We start from the raw sequence: 21,909 nt of genomic DNA, 5'->3' as shown, positions 1-21,909 counted from the left end.
GGCAAAAAAGTATTTAGTCAGCCACCGATTGTGCAAGTTCCCCCACCTAAAATGATGACAGGTCAGTAATTTGCACCAGAGGTACACTTCAACTGTGAGAGACAGAATGTGAAAAAAAAATCCATGAATCCACATGGTAGGATTTGTAAAGAATTTATTCGTAAATCAGGGTGGAAAATAAGTATTTGGTCAATAACAAAAATACAACTCAATACTTTGTAACATAACCTTTGTTGGCAATAACAGAGGTCAAACGTTTACTATAGGTCTTTACCAGGTTTGCACACACAGTAGCTGGTATTTTGGCCCATTCCTCCATGCAGATCTTCTCGAGAGCAGTGATGTTTTGGGGCTGTCGCCGAGCAACACGGACTTTCAACTCCCGCCACAGATTTTCTATGGGGTTGAGGTCTGGAGACTGGCTAGGCCACTCCAGGACTTTCAAATGCTTCTTACGGAGCCACTCCTTTGTTGCCCGGGCAGTGTGTTTCGGATCATTGTCATGTTGGAAGACCCAGCCTCGTTTCATCTTCAAAGTTCTCACTGATGGAAGGAGGTTTTGGCTCAAAATCTCACGATACATGGCCCCATTCATTCTGTCCTTAACACGGATCAGTCGTCCTGTCCCCTTGGCAGAAAAACAGCCCCATAGCATGATGTTTCCACCCCCATGCTTCACAGTAGGTATGGTGTTCTTGGGATGCAACTCAGTATTCTTCTTCCTCCAAACACGACGAGTTGAGTTTATATCAAAAAGTTCTACTTTGGTTTCATCTGACCACATGACATTCTCCCAATCCTCTGCTGTATCATCCATGTGCTCTCTGGCAAACTTCAGACGGGCCTGGACATGCACTGGCTTCAGCAGCGGAACACGTCTGGCACTGCGGGATTTGATTCCCTGCCGTTGTAGTGTGTTACTGATGGTGACCTTTGTTACTTTGGTCCCAGCTCTCTGCAGGTCATTCACCAGGTCCCCCCGTGTGGTTCTGGGATCTTTGCTCACCGTTCTCATGATCATTTTGACCCCACGGGATGAGATCTTGCGTGGAGCCCCAGATCGAGGGAGATTATCAGTGGTCTTGTATGTCTTCCATTTTCTGATGATTGCTCCCACAGTTGATTTTTTCACACCAAGCTGCTTGCCTATTGTAGATTCACTCTTCCCAGTCTGGTGCAGGTCTACAATACTTTTCCTGGTGTCCTTCGAAAGCTCTTTGGTCTTGGCCATGGCGGAGTTTGGAGTCTGACTGTTTGAGGCTGTGGACAGGTGTCTTTTATACAGATGATGAGTTCAAACAGGTGCCATTCATACAGGTAATGAGTGGGGGACAGAAAAGCTTCTTACAGAAGACGTTACAGGTCTGTGAGAGCCAGAGATTTTCCTTGTTTGAGGTGACCAAATACTTATTTTCCACCCTGATTTACGAATAAATTCTTTACAAATCCTACCATGTGGATTCATGGATTTTTTTTTCACATTCTGTCTCTCACAGTTGAAGTGTACCTCTGGTGCAAATTACTGACCTCTGTCATCATTTTAAGTGGGGGAACTTGCACAATCGGTGGCTGACTAAATACTTTTTTGCCCCACTGTATGTGTGTATATGTATATTTATGTATATGTATATATGTATATTTATGTATATGTATATATATATATATATATATATATATATATATATATATATATATTTTTTTTTTTTTTTTTTTTTTTTTTTTTTTTAAGTAATGGGCATAGAAGCTTGCAGTAATAAGATAAAGATTAAGATACATGACTGAATATAAAGTTTTACATACAAAACTTTGAATGTTATCAAGCACTCATGTGTCGCCCTCTGGACGCTGTTACACTACCTACCAGCAACCACATGAAACTCACAAATCCGGTCTTTCTAACAGTACATTTTTTGATTGTTACTAGGGAACAGCTGTGGAATGAAAGCACTTTGAAATCGAGTAATTCTTTTTGATACACTCTGTATATGCATTTTTGCAGTGGAAGGAGGCATTAAAAAGGCTTTGAGTACAGAGCTGAGAAATAATGTTAGAGGTAGACTGTTTTACATTATAGAGAAATACAAAACCATAATAAGATACTACATTCTTGCAATGAACTTGAAATCTCGTTTCCTCTTCGAAGAGAGGGAGCAGGACTGCAACCATTTGCAGCCAATTGACATCAAAACAGTGTTAAAACAAGATCAGTAAGAGTTAGTCTGCAATTTAATGGGGTAAATTTGAGGGTTTCACATCACAACCTGCAGTTCCTTTACTAGGTGGCAAAAGATCTTGCTCTTATTTTGATATGTCAGTTGATGCTAACAAGTTTAAAAAAATGCACTCGCACAGGTTTCAGGTTGGTGTTGTGGCAGGTCTCGATAACATTCAATTGCCTTGTCAGAAAGTTGGTGATAGCTCTAGAACTGTCTGTCTGCCTTCTCTTGAATATAATGGAAGTAAATGTGGTGCTCAAAATATCAACAATATAATTCCAATTTCCAAATTTAAAAAAAACTGGGACTCTAGTGAGCAGTTTCATGTTAAAATCTTGTTTCCACCAAATTAGCCACAGCAGCCATATCTCCATGTAGAAGGTAATGTTTCCTGTAGTCCTGACATTGTAACAAGATCTCATCTTTGATGGTGTTTCCACAAGTGCTTTGTGGATTTTATGTTTTTGGAGTAACTGGGTCTTGCGAGATATTACTACAGAATTTTTCATATGTAGGGTTTTTTGGTACTTTGAACACCACAAAGGCAAGTGCCAATTACTTCCTTTATATTCAACAGAGGTCAGACATCTCTATGGCCAACAGCTCAAAAACTGGGCAACTCACACCAAATCAACTCATAAGAATAAGAAGAACTACAGTTATGTGGCAAACAGCTCAACTCTGAATGATTATCTTCATAACCACAGGGTTTACTTGATTCATTTCTTTTTGGAGAAAAAAATATGGATGCGCTTAAAAAAGGGAAGGAGGGTAGAGGTTTGTGTCCTCTGCTACCAGCCACAGTAACTATGTTATGTTTATTTTTTCCACATACATGTGTTTAAATGTTTTGGAAATTCCACTTTTATAAAAAAAAATAATAGTAAAGTGCAGCCCAGCCATATCTGGTGTCCAGCATCAGCAGCCTTTGACACTCTGCTGATTCTGCTACCCCCTCAGACCATATCTGATCTGTACAGCTTGCAATTATCTTAGTCCATCTTCTTATCTCAGTACCATAGCATGCTGAACTACATTTATTATATCCGACTGGATGTGTCTTTAGGTCTTCTTTCTTTTTCGTCATTTTTCTTGCTGTATTTCTTTCCCCTCTCTCCCACTCTCTCTCTCTCTCTCTCTCTCTCTCTCTGACATACACAGACACAAGCCCATCTTTCTCCTGTCATCTCAGGCTTGGCGTTAGACAGAATTTATTAGGGCAAGATGCTGGCTGTTGACATGAGTGTGATCTACCATTTGGTGGGAAGATAAGTGTCCTATGGAGGGTTTAATAATGTTCTCCCCTCTCTACGTCTTATCTTCCGCTGATGAAACCGAGGCTGATATGTTCCCTGACATATGCATAGCTTGAAACCTTTATGTGTGTCCGTGTATTTATTTCTGTCCATGCCTGCCCGCTTTTCATGTGTGGGATGTTTTTATCACCCCTGAATCTAATAAGTTTCAACATAAGCCACTGCCCTCACACCAGCGCCATATCAGAGCAGTAATATGGTTGAATGGTAACAGGGTCACTATGCAAGGGAGATCAGTTTAGTTAGTCATGCAAGACCAAATGTGAAGAACGTTTTTTCACCCAACTTTATGGTTTATGATTTCTCATTATAAATGGTTGCTGGATGTTTTTCTTTATAGTTTTTCTTTAAAACTCAAAATTGAAAATAAATGCTGATGCATCTTGCACTAACTCTGCCTTTGAAATTCAAAAAGCTGACAGGTATCAGTGACAGCTGGAGCTGATTTAATCAATTCTGTTCTACACTTTTTAAAGCGCCACAGGCCATTTACGAACAAAATTGTTGAGCGACTCCTCTTAATTTTGATTTCAGGTATTTTCTGTCTCCTTGCCATCAAACACCTAGCCATGCAGTCTGCCTTTATATACATTTGTCAAAGAATGGTTCATTTTAAAGAGTTTTGTGAACCTGAGTGTGGTACTCTAATAGGATGGCACAATTGCAACAAATCTGTTTCCTGTGGTTTAGCAACTCAGCCATGAAGTAGCAGACTGTGCAAAGTAACAGAATGGCAGCGCTCTTCTCAATAATTATAATAACTACAGAGTAACAAATCTCTGGCATTAACATCAGCACTAACACCGAGAGCCTGGAGCTTTATGGCACAGGTTTCCACGTAGGTGTAATGCGCAGGTGGCACAGTTCTTTTGTCAATATAGACTATGATGTTCTGTCTTCTCTATACAATACATCAGCAATGGAAGCAGCAGTGAGTCATCAGTTTGGAGGTTTTTCATGCTTGCTACACCAACTGTTCCTCTTGATATGCTCCACTCCATGTTGGCGCAAGTATGGCGAGGTGCACTGACAAGGATAACAGAAAGCAACACAAACATAAATTACAACGATATGCAGCAATAACTTTCACAATGAGCTGAAGTGAAACAATTTAAATAACTGATCTGTGTGTGGATCCGGCAGGATTGGACACAAATGCAGACTCGACAGGCAGGCAAAAAGTAAACTCTAAATCAGTTTTATGGCTGGACAGAAGGAAAATCAGAAAACTAAACTGGGAACACTAGAGACTAAACTAGGACCAGAACACACAGATGGGTATGAGGGAGATTGCGACACAGGACAGAGGAAGACGCTGACATAAATACACAGAAGGATAGCACATCTTACACGAATAACCATAACAAGAGAGGGGAAGCAAAACTGAACAGAATGAACATGAAAAAACGAGACCTTCACAATAAGACAGGACATGGAGGATCATGATGGAGGAGTGGAGGAGAGGCAGATGAGAGGGAGCGGGAACACGAGGGAGAGAGAGCAGACATGACGGGCGGGGGAAACATGGATAAACATGACGGAATAAAACACAAGGAGGGGAAACAAGGCACAAGAACTCATACAGTACAAGCACATAAACACAGGCACGCAGAGGGCACAAGGGGAATCTAATAAACAAAAGCTAAACAGAACAACCTAGGTACTATAGAATAAACTTAAGACTAACAAAGTCTTAGACATAATTAATAATACAAAATGACAAAAACACGAGAAAACTCAAAACCCTGGGTGGAATACACAGGGTTTTCACAGGTAATGGTTTTTTTAGACCCGTTGTCATTGATTGTCAGGAAAGCAGTGATTTAGGCCAATCCTAATTTTGCTTTGCACATAAAAAATATTCTCAGTGTCTTCCTCACAGTGAGGAATGCATCTTATTAAAGCTGGTGTTCAGTGTCCACATATACCTAAAGCTGTGGTATCATTATCGCAGTGGAACTGAACTGGTGCATCTCAAATTTTAGGGTGTCATGGTAACTGTACTAATGATACCTTTGGCATTTAAAAATAAAATAGTGATCATGTATCATTGAGGCACTTCTGATAACATTGCAAACAATTGTTCAGCTGCTTTTTCTTTTTGTATTATTTTGTATCAGTTACCGTTAAAAACTTTCTTGCCATTTGATGGCGCTTATACACAAAATACATAAATAGAGATAAATTTACTTATAGACAAAGTTAACTGATAGCATTATTGCTATTTTTTGTGTAGATAGATACTGGTACTAACAAAGGTTGTCTTATCTTAAGAATAAGGATGTAGCTGAAGAAGTTTAGGTCAAATACATCTCACAGCATCTAGAGAGGTTCGGGTTACAAACATTTATGCGTAACTGTTCAAGTCCAGCTGCTCAAAGTCATACAAAAGGGCTTTTACAATTTTTAATTCCGAATCACAGGAACCTGCAAGTTATAATGCTAAACGTTAGTGACTGTAATTAATGAAAACCGGTGATATTTGGTGGAGTTTTTTGGCTTTTTGGCCTACTGGTAATATTTTTAAAAAATGCAAAAAGGATGTTAAATGGTGATTATTTTCACTTAAAAAGTCAATAGGACAAATCTCCATTAATCACACTTCAAAACCAGCTGGAAATCTGTTATGTCAACCTGAAATGTCTCTGTGGCTTCATTATTAAATCTTAACATCATTCATCTGACACAAGTGTGATAACTTATCTCTCGACTGTCATCACTGATGGAGCTGTTTTATAGTTCTTGCTGTCAAAAATGACACTTGTAATATACCACTTGTACACGCGCATATATAACAGCACTCATTCCCTCATTACTGATATTTACCAGACATCACGATACATCTTCATCAGCTGAGGGTCACCCTACTGGATGGTAATTCAGAAGTTAAACAAAACCTGTTTGTGAATTGTTTAGTGACCTTGATGACAACATTCATTAGACAGATTCACAGTAATGGATTAAATAACAAAAGGAAGAAGAAAAAAGAAACTCTTGAGAGCACTGCCAGGCCTCGAGCTATTACATCTGACATGATTTTCGCTTCACCCAAGTGAATAGTTTGTTTACAATATGTCCTTTAATTTTCCCCTTTGCATCTTCAAAGGCTTGCTTTACATCATTTCTGCTACATTACACTTACTGCTGCCGAGTAGTTCTGTTTATAGTTCAGAAGTTTTTGTACTCACACATAAACTGTGAGTACAAAAACATCACACAAGGACATTATTCCACAAAAGACTATATTTAAAAATCTTAAACAGATTAGGTTAGTAGTATTAAAAGGAAAACAAATGTTTTGTATTTCGGACAGAGCATGTTAGGGTAGAAATAGAAAACTTTTTATTGCCCACGCATGGAAGTACAATGCAATTTAGAATGTTTGTTTTGGAGGTTTTCTTGAGAAAAATGTTGAAAATACTTGTTAGACTCAAGAATTTCCTTGAACTTTGAACTTGAAGAATGCAGCTGTTAAAAGGAGCGGCTGGGATGCTAATTCAGACTATTGTAGGGTCACGGCAACAGGTAGCTGAGGCAAAAGCTTGTCGCCATTTATCTTTGGAACGCTGTCAACATATAAAGATGGCGTCTTCAGTATAATTACACAAAACCAAATAAACACATGGACAGAGTTAGCACACCCATCTATTTATTACATCCGTAATATTTGAGCTCTTTTACAGAGTAACAGGTGGAACCTGTCTGATTTATTACAATCCAGGATTTTGTACCCTTTTTCCTATTGAAGTTTGTGCTCTACCATGATCTAAAGAGCTCTCTCAGGCCTTCAGAAAAACAGAAGAAAGAAGCTGAGGATGCCTGTGGAGACTGTGAAGGATGGTAGTTAAAAATGCTATGGTTTGGGGTTGCTTTGCTGCCTCGGGGACTAGGGAGGTCGGAGTCAACAATGAATCTTTCATTAAATGAAAGATTATATGAGTCCATCTGCCAGCAAGCTGAAGCTGGAGTGGACATTTTAATATTATATGAACTTGAACCCAACTTTCGCATGTCCATCGAGGAATAGCTGAAAAAAAGAAGAAACTTTTGGAATCGGACAGCCAAAACCAAATTTAAAACATGTCAAAATAGATCTAAAAGAAAAGATTTTGAAATATCCAGCAATAGTAGCACTCAAAGCTCTTTCTACTGGAAGTCTCAGGTAACCAATATTATACACACATTCATATCTTGTATCTATACCTAAACACTTTTATCTAACATTTACACATAAACTGACACTCTGAAAGCATCAGACACAACTTAGGGTACAGTATTGTGCGCAAGGATGCTGTGGCAAACGGGCAGGCAAAGCCAAAATTCAAGCCACTGACCTTCCGATTGGTTGATGACCAGCTCTATCACCTGAGCCACCGCTGCCCCCAAAATATGAGTAATAGTATAATATCAATGTGCAAAATGGAGAGACGACACCTGTTGCAGTTCATGTGAACTATGTGCATGTAAAACATAAAGGATATAAATTACATCTCTTAGGAACACCTGTAAGGAAAAGCTTGTTAGAGAAGATGTGAAGGCCAGGGAATTCTTCAAAGTTACTAGTTTGTAAGAAGTGTTCCTCTAATCACGTCCGTTTTTATAGCTTATTTTGTGACAAGCTGAGATTCAGTAATTGTTCCAGTGGGAATAACAGCACAAACCTTTGGAAAAGCTTTACATAAAGGGACTCCGGGTTCTTCGCTCATTTGTACATGTGAACAGTGATGGAATTAAGAACTAAGAAATGGTGTTTGAAAAAACAGAAAAGTTCAGCTTATGCCTGATGCAGAGATTATGACCAACCAAAAATGACCAACATTGTCCACTTGTGACATGAGAAATAATCAGGATAGTGTGGTTTCAGACACCATATGACAAGCACTTCATTTCAAAGCCTACTGAACTGGGCAGGGATGCAGGGAGGCTTTAAGGAGGATCAACAATACTGATCTTACAGATACTTAGCACTTCTAGATGTCTAGAGATTGATAGCCAGTGAACTGTTTAACAGGCAAACTGCAACAATAACTTTTGAAATGCATCTTCCGCAGAATGACAGGGCAATGCGCTTATGCACATATGCTGACAGTTTTTAATAGGTTTCAGATTTTGAACTGTTTGAAATTGCTTTCTTTTGCCTTGTGAAACTTTGTCCCTGAAGTAAAAATAGTGAAGTTAAACATAGATTATATTCCTTGGGTGCAGCTAGCCTTGAGGCGAAATGCAGTAGCGCCAAGTAATTCAACCTGAAGCAGCATGTCAGCAAAACGCACTCAATAATAACAATGCTTCACACGGATGTCAATTTGAAGCTCCCGTTTTACTGAGCTGACACCTTGTTCACGGTACTTGCGTTATTTGGCAATGTAGTGCTCGATAAGGTATGCATATTCTATAGATTGATTGCTATATAAATATTGTTTATGGTGATAAGGTATTAACATCGAGAAGCATGCTTGCCGATGATTTGCATGCGAGGTTATTACAGCTACTGAAGGTGCCCTTCGGGAAAATTTATAGATACGGAAGCGAGCACAATTCCCACCCGTTTTATAAGACAGCGAATATGCCGTGAAAAAAATATGATGTATGTTTGCACTACAATTCATTCTAGGTTTCACTGTTACCCATTAAAGAATACAATTTTCAATCCATAAATGCATACTGATATGAGTATGAATGTATCCTTCTTACTTTATCTCGCCCATATCCTGTAATGGTCAAGAATGTTATCTAGATACGCTCTTCCTCTACTTTGTCTTCATCCATTCTCATCTATCTGTCTCAGTTCATCTCCTTTTCATTTTTGTGGCTCTGATTTACATGTTCATGTGGATGTGTGTTGCATGGTTTTCATCCTTTAATATTTTTTCTCAAACACAGTTTTTCAGTTGTAAAGATTGAGAGCCAAGCCAAACCACGAGGCCTTGATTAAACACCTTATCTTTAAAGGGGTTTGTAAAAGCAACCTATTGCACCACATACATAATGACCCTTAGTTTGTTTGTTTTTTTCTTTTATTATCTATTTTTCCTCCAGCAGCCATTATTTTTGAGAAATCTTGTCAAGCTTTTGTTTACAATAATAATGTTTGTTTATAAGGAAATCCGCACGGGGCACGTTTAATGTCACCGGATATTTTCACGTTTTGAGTTAAACAGATTTCAAATTGTCCTTTACATCACAGTTTATGACAAATGTTGTTTAAAAAGTTCATGTTCCTGATTGGAGTTGCGATTGGGAATGCAGCTTCAATTTGATGTCATTTTGACTGCGTTTTTCCACTTTCTTAATATCTTTCTAAAACACAGGAAAGGAAACATGCTTCCGACGATGTTGCGTAGATGGATGAAATTTGAAGATAAGATAAGATAAGATAAGACTTTATTACGGTAATCCCTCGGGTGGGTTCCTCTGGGAAATTCGGTTTCCAAATATTTTCGATACAAAAAAATGTTCATGCCTTTTTAATTTGTCATTTATTAAAATTATAAATATATATTTTAACTCAAAAGTACAGTTTTTAAATTTAACCCTAACCCTTGTGCGCGTTTTTTATTTTGACAGCGAATGCGCACCTGCGGACCACTTATGTGCACCCCTGGTTATTTAGCTCGTCATATTGCAGCCACAGAAATTCTTTTGTCCATGAAACCATAAAGCTGCACTTTCTTTTTGCCTTATAGTCTCATTTGTCATAACTTCTCCGTTTTGTGGTAAGCTTTTCTTTGGCTGTCACTAGGGCTGCCACAAACGATTATTTTGATAGTCGACTAGTCACCGATTATTTTTGCGATTAGTCGACTAATCAGATCATCATCCATTGGACGTACAGCTTATTGCACCAGCAGCATCTGGTCTTATATAACTATCATTAGCTTACAGCTTGAAGTGTTTGTGCTAACTAAAAATAAAGACAAGATGGTAGTTTATTAATTTTTAATGAAATTTGCAGATTGTTTCGGTGAAGTTTAATAAACTCCTTGCTTTCTAAAATATAACAGGACACCGGAGTATATTCTCCAGCGTCTCACACTTCTGATAATCAGCTGTCTGCTTGACAGTTTTAGCTGTGCAAAAACTATAACTTTAATCTCAGCCAAACCGATTTACTCAGGAACAAATAAAATACTAAAAAAAGCCAAACAATAACATTTTTAAGTTATCTAAGTGACTTATATATATGTTTAACCTGAGTAGCGAAAGACGGCGGTGGGTTTGAAAACGATTTGCCGGGAGTCCGGTGTTCTCACGGCTCTAGTTAGCCTTGCCCCCGCCTAGCTAACGAGCTAGTGGGTAACAGACGTCTCCGAAAACGTCGGAGCGCTTTTGAAAATATGTGGTGTCTTGATAAACTGAGCAGATATTTGAGGTTTACACAGCTACATTCTCGCCTGAAAATATGTTAAAGGTTTATTTTGTGACCCAGAAAGAATAATAAGAGTAAAGTTAAAACTAACTAGCTGCCGCCATTGTTGACAACTGCGCTGGGCTGCGCTATGAATTCTGGGACACAGCTTCTTCTTCTTCGGGGTTTAATGGCAGCTGGCATCCTTGGACATGCAGTGCTGCCATCTTCTGTTTCAGTCCGTTATTACACTCTTAAATCCTACTACTCATTCCTGCGTCCTTTGTGATCTTACAAAGCTTCAAACGATGCGTCGACTATTAAATTAGTCGTCGACGATTTTAATAGTCGACATAATCGTGACTAGTCGACTAATCGTGGCAGCCCTAGCTGTCACTTCTTCACCCCGACCTGTCTTATTTGGCTCAGCAGAACTAAAATATATATACTGCTACTTTTACACACGGACTCACATAAGCTCAGCGATTCTCTGCGCGATCAACCTCTCACATGTTTAAGCTTGCTGCGGGAGATTTCACTTGTCATGTTTGCATAGTAAGCTAACGATTAATAAGACGATGTCAGAGGAATTGGTGCACAAATTATCATCACTCACAGATCAGTGCTGTCATTGCAAAGTGAAAGCAAAAAAACAAGCGCAAATTCAAACGCGATTTCAATATGTCACATATTGACAGTGGCTCACCAATGCCAATGACATAATTACCCAGCTACATTTCTGAAAGAATGCAAAAGCATTGACATATATTTTTCCTACAATAGCCCGACGGGCAGGGCAGAGAGATTTTTGTAGCCCGACTGGAAAGATCGCTAGCCCCAGGACGTCGGGCTAGCGATATTGCGAGCCCTGTATCTGATTGAGGAATCACTCATCTTTGGAAAAGAGAGTTTATTACAGAGAAATGTCTCTTTCCAAAATAAAAGCTATACTATCCGCTTCTTCTGGGCTATATTCTCAGCAGCATAAGGAGAATCACGTGCTAACAGCTGTCTAAATGACTCGGCTAAAGTTAGTAGCATGCTTGTTGTTTTTGTCTTTGCACTAGGATGATGTCGGCGTAAATGTGCAGTCATATTCGTTGTGTTCCCACTAGTGCTTTCAGGTTAATCTCGTTGAAATGACCTTAACGCCACAACACGGTAAATCTCCGTTAACGAGCTACCGCCGATCGCCCCGTGCATGGGGCTAGACGGCCAACACGTTAACGAGCTAACTGCGCTAACACACTAGTTCACACCAATGTAATTAAGCATTGCATGGCACATCCAACATACTGTTTTACTTTAGTCCATGACTCGCTTACCTTCAGGGTCATACGTCACATGAAAACCAAAATAATTCCAAACGCCAGATCTGAATGAGGGTGGGGGAGGTCCATCTTGCAAGGAGAGCTTAACTTCTGTCTCGCTAGCTTGCCCTGCACTCTTCCTCCTGACTATGCTGTCTGTGTTGAGCGCTCAGTGGATCTGCGCTCGACAGTGCAGCCTAGGCGGAGTAGTCGAACGCAGATTCACTGAGCGCTCAACACAGACAGCATCGTCAGAAGGAAAGTTGATAAAATAAATTACAAATGTTGTATTGTTCGATACATATGTGTACCGAACCGAAAGCACTGTATCGAACGGTTCAATATCGATACGAATATCGTTGCACCCCTAATATATATATATATATATATATATATATATATATATATATATATATATATATATATATATATATATATATATATATACACACACACACACACACACACAAATGGTTGAAATGGTTGTCACGAGTACATGCAGATGTCACATGTATTATGCTTTAGGTTTAGGGGCCTGTGTTTATGTGCATGTATATTTGTTGGATTTCCATAATGAAATATCTCCTAGAGCGTTATCTGTGGTAGCCTTTTGTTTATGTTTACATTTGTTTACATTTATGTGCATGTCTGGGTGATTCCGATGTTGCACGATGGTGGTTAACATGTCATGTTTGGTTTGTTGTTAGGTAACGTGTCTGAATAACACATTAGTAAGGGATGGGACATGTAAATGCCAGACATGAAAATGAAATATTCATTCATTTACTCATTTAATATTCAGTAAATTCATCCGGGCTGCTATTATGCAATCTGGTGCTAATATGTTATCATAGAGGCTCTTTTCCAAAGCCACGAGTTTAATGTAAATTTGTGATCCTTTGATGATGCTTATTGATGATTCATTCTGCAGCATGGCCTGTCACAGAAAGCAGCTAGCTGCATATATCTTGTCTGATTTTCTATAACTCACAAACTTCTGCTGCAGCTGAAGACAATAAAGACTCCTGATAACTTAGTGGGGCTATATGATGGATGACTTACAGTCGAAAACTCAGTAAGAAATAGGCTGAACCCCTGAACGGAAGCTTATTTACAATTGAAAACTGCAGATATTAAAATTACCTATTGGATGGCCGTGTTTGTACGTCAGGATAAATACAATTACGGGGTTCTTTTGTGATGAAAAAATATCTCTAGCCACCCATTTCATTATGTTTTCCTTCCAGTGAGTCAGACTGTCGTGCAATATCTTAAAGTGGTTTTGAGCAACACTTCTCCAGCTTTCTAAACTTTTTCTTTGGACATTATCTGCTTTTTTGAACATTTTCAGAGGAATGTATTTTTAATCTTTAAGCTACATAAAACTGACCTATTCAAGCACAAAAAAGAGACGCATCCATACATAACAGAAAAACTGAGCAAAGAACCAATTCCAAATTGTATCTTTAGATACTTTGTTACAACCAGTCTGTGGCAAAATCACATAATTTGTTTCTGATTTCTTTATTTAAATCTACAGAAAATGATACCGATGATAACACAGTTTGACAGGCATAATAATAATATTTTAGCTCCAACAAGGTGATTCCAAAACTTGGCATAACTCAGTATGGTGTGCAATGTGCCCTTAATAAAAAAAATCTGAGGAAACTGAACAAGTGGAGGACAAAAGTGATATAGTACTATCTACAGCAGATGAACTGGACCTGAAAGCCATGTCCTTAAGAAAAGGGAAAAAATATCCAGCAAAGACCTGACACAGGATCTGAGAGACACATCTGGCCCTTCAGCTTGTCAGCCTCATAAGAAATGACCTCAGTGTAAGGTGGCTGCCAAGCAGCCATTCATGAAAAATCTAAAATATGCAAAATTATACAAGGACTGATCTGAAAATTGTTGGAAACAGGTCTTATAGAGTGATAAATCCACATACCTTCATCAGTATGTACGGAGGAGCTCAAGAGAGTAACACCAGTGAGTGTCTACAATCATCTGCAAAACACGGTGGAGGTGCCGTCATGTTTGGGGCTGCATTTCAGCCTGGATAATAAAACACAAATTTAAATAGTCAATCATTGATTGGTCTTCCTAGAGCCGGGATTTCAACATTGTTGAAGCATTGTGGGATCATCTTGACAGAGAACAGAACAAAAGGTAGCCAACATCCAAAGAAGAGCTTTGAATGTCTTTTAAGAAGCCTGGAGAAATATTCTGAAGACTATTTAAATGAAAAGACAATAAAACTGAAAAACAGGTGGTCACACTGAGTGTTGACTATTAGAATTGAACAAACTCTGTGTTTGTCTTGTATTTTCCAAGCAAAAAAACACAACATTTCTTTTCACATTACTGTGGATAGATAGCCAAATAGTGTGACAGTGTAACACACAATGCCTGCAATACAACAAGGACCTGCTCAAAGCAGTGAGCAGCAGTACTGCCCCTTTTTGGGACACAAAATATATTAAGAATGTCCAAAACAAACAAAAAATCTCCAATATTCACTAGAAAAAGTAGAATTAAAATAAGATGCTATTTGCCTTCAACTCAAGCACTAAAGACAGGGATGACTGGGAACCTATGCCAGCGTAAGTGCAGGTGAAAGAATACATTGCACCTCCAACAACACTCTCTTTGAATTGACAGAAGCCTGCTTCAGTTGTCAATACATTTATCAGTCTTGTCACTGTGTCTCAGTCTGTCAGTGAAGCCTAGTACGTGTTCAGCCTCTATGTAATGGGCTGAATCCTATTGCTTTTGAGAGACGAGTAGAAACTAACTAACTGGAGTCTGAAACTTCAATAAAGCAGAGCAGTGCTGGAAAAACATTTGTCATACAGCTATGACAAAATGTGCACTGAATGTCCCAGATTGTTCCAACTGTATTTAACATATGAATTGTTTTTATTTTGTTTTTTAAATCCCTTGTGGTAAAAATTTAGGTGGCGTGCTAACAAAATATATCATCCTGGTTGAAATGTTGCTGAAGGCAAGATGGCTGTAAAGCCTCCTAAATATCATTTGAGATGTTTGATTTTATTTACCTGACTGATCACAGCTCTCTCCATTTCACTCCATCTGTCTGATTCTCCCCATCTTTCCCTCATCTCTCACTGTCATCGTCTGCGTTCATACCTCTCAATTGTCCCTTTACTTCATTGCTCTTCATCTACCTCCACATCTCATCTCTCACCCCACCACCACCACATTGCTCCTTCTTTTTTCCATTTATATTTCTACATTTTTTTCACATCTCTGCTTTTCCATCATTTTTCAATCCTGTTATAACTTTGCCCGTATCTGTCTTCCTCCATCTGTCATTCCCCGACCCGCTCTTCTTCTGTCTTAATCGTTACATCTTTGCATTGACTTCTCCCTATCATTTCTCTTCATCTGTTTATTTCACCCCCCTACCCCCCCAGGTCACTCTCCTAATCACTCTTTTTCTCTCTGTGTCTCCTCCGCAGCTGGTATTGTTCGGAAAAAGCAATGGTGTGAGATGGTGCCATGTTTGGAGGACGAGGGTTGCGACCTGTTAGTCAATAGATCTGGCTGGACTTGTACGCAGCCCGGAGGCCGAGTTAAAACCACTACGGTGAGTTCAGGCTCTCTTTTAGTGCCTCAGGTTACACAAAACCACTCACAAGCTGGTCGATGTGCTTAGAAAACCAACTGAAGTGTACAACCAAACCAAGGACGCTTTTTTAAAATAAAATAACAGTAATTAAAAAGTAAAGGTTAAGAGAGCTTTTTGACAAGCTGACTCATTGTACAGGGTGGGCCATTTACCGTAATAACACCGTAATAACTTGGGAATGGTTGGTGGTATTAAAGTCCTGTTTGTGGCACATTAGTATATGTGAGGGGACAAACTCCTCATGATGGGTGGTGACCATGGTGGCCATTTAGAAGTCGGCCATCTTGGATACAACTTTTGTTTTTTCAATAGGAAGAGGGCCATGTGACACATCAAACGTATTGGTAATGTCACAAGAAAAGCAATGGTGTGCTTGGTTTCAACGTAACTTTATTCTTTCATGAGTTATTTACAAGTTTCTGACCACTTATAAAATGTGTTCAATGTGCTGCCCATTGTGTTGGATTGTCAATGCAACCCTCTTCTCCCTCTCTTGACACACTAATAGCAACACCGCAGGAGAAATGCCAGCACAGGCATCAAGTATCTGTAGTTTCAGGAGCCGCACATCTCGTATCTTCACACCATAGACAATTGTCTTCAGATGACCCCAAAGATAAAAGTCTAAGGGGGTCAGATCGGGAGACCTTGGGGGCCATTCAACTGGCCCACGACGACCAATCCACTTTCCAGGAAACTGTTCATCTAGGAATGCTCGGACCTGGCACCCACAATGTGGTGGTGCACCGTCTTGCTGGAAAAACTCAGGGAACGTGCCAGCTTAAGTGCATAAAGAGGGAAACACATCATCATGTAGCAATTTCAAATATCCAGCAACCTTGAGGTTTCCATTGATGAAGAATGGACCCACTATCTTTGTACCCCATATACCACACCAAACCATCACTTTTGTTGTTCCAACAGTCTTGGAGGGATCCATCCAATGTGGATTAGTGTCAGACCAATAGCGGTGGTTTTGTTTGTTAACTTCACTATTCACATAAAAGTTTGCCTCATCACTGAACAAAATCTTCTGCGTGAACTGAGGGTCCTGTTCCAATTTTTGTTTTGCCCATTCTGCAAATGCTGTGCGCCGATCTGGGTCATCCTCGTTGAGATGCTGCAGTAGCTGGAGTTTGTAAGGGTGCCATTTGTGAATAGCTAATACCCGCCGAAGGGATGTTCGACTAATGCCACTCTCCAGTGACATGCGGCAAGTGCTACGCTGTGGGCTCTTGCTGAATGAAGCTAGGACAGCCACTGATGTTTCTTCATTAGTGACAGTTTTCTTGCGTCCACATTTTGACAAATCCAACACTGAGCCAGTTTCACGAAACTTAGCAAGCAGTTTGCTAACTGTAGCATGGGAGATCGGTGGTCTCGTAGGGTGTCTTGCATGGAAATCTGCTGCAATAACCCGGTTACTGCGTTCACCAGATATCAACACAATTTCGATCCGCACCTGACGTCCTCACGTGTTAACCTCTTCGACATGTCAATGGCTGTGAACAAAGAGAAACTTGTAAATAACTCATGAAAGAATAAAGTTACATTGAAACCAAGCACACCATTGTTTTTCTTGTGACATTACCAATAAGTTTGATGTGTCACATGGCCTTCTTCCTATTGAAAAAACAAAAGTTGTATCCAAGATGGCCGACTTCTAAATGGCCACCATGGTCACCACCCATCTTGAGGAGTTTGCCCCTCACATATACTAATGTGCCACAAACAGGACTTTAACATCACCAACCATTCCCATTTTATTACGGTGTATCCATATAAATGGCCCACCCTGTACAGTACAGCTTTGTTCTCAATAAAAGCTCTGATCTGCAAGCATAGCAAAGCCATTTCAAATCACTGTTTTCAGCCTCAGTTATTTGGCTTGAAACATTTTTACTGTTATTGACATTAGACAGTGATTGGGCTACTTCAGAACCCTTTAAGAATCTGGATTTTCAATGTGAAACACTTGAAGTTTCAATTTTACAACGCTTTTTCATGGATTTAAAGAATATAAAAAAATGTTATATAATGTTATACATTCTGTCAGTCAATCTACTTAACACAAAAACTGGTGTAGTCCTCTGCTGCTTGCAGCCCATCTGGTTCAGGGTTCAACATGTTGTGTGATGTACATACCTCGGTTGTAACAACTGGTTTTTTGAGTAACTGCTGCCTTAACCCAGAAAAGCTTAACCCAGAGAACTGCTGCTCACTAGATTTTTTTGTCTCATCATTTTGGGATTTTCTGTAAATCCTAGAGATGGTTGCATTAGAAAGTGCCAGCACCAACAAAACAGCAAACAAACAAGTTCAAAGCCTCTTAAATCACCTTTCTTCCACAATCTGATGCTCCAACAGGTGGTCTATACAGTGTCCACCTACCTACCTAAATGCATTGAATTGCTAATATATGATTAGTAGATTAGATATTTGCATTAGCGAGCAATATAACAGGGATAGCTAATAAAGTGGCCAATAAGAGTATTCCTTTGGATTTTACAGTTACAGACACATTTTAAGTTTCTCTATTGACTGTGCACTGTGTCAGTTGTTTGTGCAAGAAAACAAACAAAAAAATGAAGAAAAGAAAAAGCATTCAAAGATGCTACCTGTACAGCTTAGAACTGAGTTTACATAAGCTGCTGAATAGAAAACTGACCTATGGACACATGTATGGACACCGGTAAAGTGATAGCAGTAGTTACTGTGGTGCAAGCATTTGTCGGAAGTGAGATACCCAGATGTTTTACTCTACCATATTTCTATAAATAAAGCTGAAGCATTTTGACAGAATGCAGGTTGCATTAAAGTAAAATACAAATCACTCAGAAAAAAAAGAGAGTAATTTTGCATCGCTAACTACAGTAACTTACTAGTACGATTAGCAAGTAGGAAGAAAATTAGCTAGTAGGATTAAAATCAGCTAATAGTTAAATGTAGTACAAGGCATGTCTTCTTGTAGAAGATTACAAGAAGCAGTTCTTGTACATGGTCCCTGAGAAATTAACATACTACAAAATACAATACAGCTAACATTAGCAAAGGATACTGAAACCATGCTTTACTTAAGCCATGTTGGCTAAAGTAAAGGAAGTTTCTAAACATATATTGCCTTATCAGATTTTTTGTACTGTCTGCACAGATAAACATTATATAAAAAAAAATACTAACATATCTTTGCAATTTCATATTTGTTAGCCTTTTTTGTTCACTTTCAGCTAGCTCATGGAATGACAAAAATGTTTTTCAAAAAACAGTATTATTTCATAGTTTCATAGCTCTTTCAAATGGCAGATAAACAATAACTTGTATTCATACAGTCATTTTGGCATATTTTAAATTAATGTGGAAAACATTTAATATATTTATACAGAGTAGGTAACTGGAATATACTATAAATGTTACCCAACACTATGGTCTCTGAACACTGAGTTGAAAGATGCTAAAATGATACATTAAGCTAAGGAAAAAATTGCAGGGAGGCAAGATAGATAGTCATTACAGGCAACAATCTTTTGTATTATAAATGGAACGTTCATAATATATTGTACACATTATATAAATATTCATTAGTGCAGCTCTAAACAACGCACTTAGGTAATGCAAGAAAATGAATTTATCATCCTTGTTGCTTATTTGAAAAAAATGATGTAGCCCTGTTTAGCATAGCCATTTAAGCTCTGTTTCAGCACCTCTTTCAAGACTGTACTTGACAAGATTTCAAGTGCAGTCTGGAACCATTTCACAGCCTCCTGAAAATGTTTCTTTTCACCCTCCTTGTCTTCAGCTCATCTCCAAACTGAACGCGCTTTGTTTACTTCCTCGATGTCAGCAATTAGCTTAAATTAGGGACGCTCTTACTGTTAATGATGGCAGCAGATGGGAAGCCACGGCTTCTACTAGCTAAGATGACACCAATTCATTCACCCGCCTGTCCTCTACACCACTGCATCCAGCTCTCCAAGTCTCCTCCTCTCCACTTCACCCTCTATTCCACCCCTCCTTTCTCCTCCTTACCCAACAAACACCATCCTCCCATTGATTTCAACCCCCACATCTGCTTTACAAGAAGCATAAACACTGTTGCTCTCCCGCCTGTATGCACGGAGTCTATACTGTGGCAATTAAAGAGGTCTCGCTTGAGAAACATGTTACGCAACACACACACACTCGTACACACACACATAACTGCCCTATCTGTGAATGTCAATGCGTGAACACTGAGGACCAGTGGTGTATCATTAATGCATCTGTCATGATTTAGTCATCAGCTGACTAACTTGTTTATTCCTTCCTGTCAAGAAAACAAACATGTAAATACAGAATGCATAAAATATAAAAATGCTGAATGGTTTGCTATCAGGTTTCCTTCCTGTGTTGTGAGTCATGTGCGTCTCCCCGTGCCCAGACACAAACCCGAACGTTAACCCAGTTGCGGAGACTGCGGTGACAGCCGTTACAAGTTCCAGCTACAGTGCAGCTTGTTATCTGGGCAGGTTATCCCACACACATGCTGCATGCACACACTGTAGCTGTAACATTTATTATACGTGTCAGATAAAATATTGTATGAGGTGTTGCAAATCTTGGTGCTCACAGTGTGACCAAAAGGCTAATGGCATGTGCATTCAGGCTTGCATGCTAACGGGCTCTAACTGATGACTGCTATTGTGGGTTTTCCATACTGGTATCCGTGACCATGTACCCCTACTTTGTTGCACAGGGTAGCCCTGCATGCTCTGGCCTACATGTACTTTTCTTATCCTGCTCAGGATGTCACTCAGTGTAGTTCTCATCCGCAGGATGTGACAGGTATTTCGTGCGTGCTTCATTGGCTACTTTAAACTTGGTGACAGCCAGTCAAATGGCTGGACAGCTATGCGCACTCATCTGTGCCAGTCCGCGTGTGTGTGTGTGTGTGTTTACGTGGGTTCTACCAGCTTTCACTGTCAGGGAGTATAATAACTGGTAACAAGCAGACTCGGGTCATTGTTTAAAACTCTTCTTAAAATGTATGAATTTTTTCAACACCTTCAAACTCAGTCACATGGAGAAATCTCTAAAATTACCTTTACTTCTCAGGCTTAAGTTTAAGGGCAATTCTAGCAAGCCCAAAAATGACAATAACCTCTTGTTATCTGCTCACCCAAAGGGGAATCACTCACAAAAATAAAAACCATTTACTCCCTTCCATGTTTAACTTTGAACAAATAGCGCCTTCCCTGAGGCTTTTCAAGGTTAAACCCAAACTGCAGCCGCCCCACTGTTGCCCAAGGTTGACTGTTAGCTGTGCACGGTCCAGTGAGCATGTCTGACCTGTCCATCAGGTGTTTGTGCGAAAAAACCCCAAAACATCAATGCAGACAAACAGACATATCCCTCATGGGTATTTGACTAAGCCAAGTCAATCTGACTCAGCCCCCGTAACCCCATAAAGGGTTATTTTGAACAAATGTCAAAAGGCAGTTTGCGTGTATTGGTCAAATGTTTGGGAGTTTGTGTTTTCTCTGTCAACCAGAGGGTTTGGGGGAGGGAGGGGCTTGTTGTTCAGGGTGACGCCGCTGACCTCCTCTCTAACTTTACTCGGCAACACAGCAGCGTGAGTTGCAAGGAAGATTAGACGTAATGCCGCGCGTCCTCTCTCGACCTACACAACGTCACTCATCTCAGCGGTCACCGTTTGATGTGCTTCGGAGTAAAAATAACTTCCTCGCCTGCCGCCTGTCTCGTTCCCAGGCATTCAGGCGTTTTCTCTTTTCGGTTTTTCCTCTCATCCTCCCCCTCATCCCCTCTCTCTCCAGGCATTTATCTTACTCTGACCCTGCTTTGGAGAGTACACAGTTGTTCCTGTCAATAAAACTACAGTATGGATTTCTCAGAGGCCGGCTCCAGATGAAACGTATGAAGATTGATATGTGCGTAGCTCGGTGTTGACAGTGACGTTTTTTGAGGGAGGTTACTTTTAACAGCGTTGCACTCTAACCACAGCTGAATAGGACGCATATCAAGCAGAGGTAGAGCTGTGAAGCTCCAGCATATCATTTATTTCAGA

At 39.6% G+C, this 21,909-nt stretch overlaps 1 protein-coding gene across 4 annotated transcripts in view; it reads left to right on the top strand.

The window, feature by feature from the left end:
• The window catches only part of tafa5a (TAFA chemokine like family member 5a), a 171,404-nt gene that overhangs the window by 135,082 nt on the left and 14,413 nt on the right, over positions 1-21,909 (top strand). For all 4 annotated transcript variants that reach the window (XR_014915901.1, XR_014915902.1, XR_014915903.1 and 1 more), the window contains exon 3: positions 15,679-15,806. Coding sequence is in view for 1 of the 4 variants with exons in the window: in XM_085436128.1 (XP_085292254.1) it covers positions 15,679-15,806 (128 nt within the window). In the remaining 3 variants the exon portion in view is untranslated. The remainder of the gene's footprint in view (positions 1-15,678; positions 15,807-21,909) is intronic.

Source organism: Copadichromis virginalis, linkage group LG17 (genome assembly GCF_057382275.1).
Source record: "Copadichromis virginalis isolate Kocher_CV1m ecotype Utaka linkage group LG17, C_Virginalis_male_GT1.1, whole genome shotgun sequence".
In the NCBI taxonomy this organism is placed as follows: domain Eukaryota; kingdom Metazoa; phylum Chordata; class Actinopteri; order Cichliformes; family Cichlidae; genus Copadichromis; species Copadichromis virginalis.
Note: the sequence above shows the minus strand (reverse complement) of the source record. Positions and strands in the feature narration are given on the sequence as shown.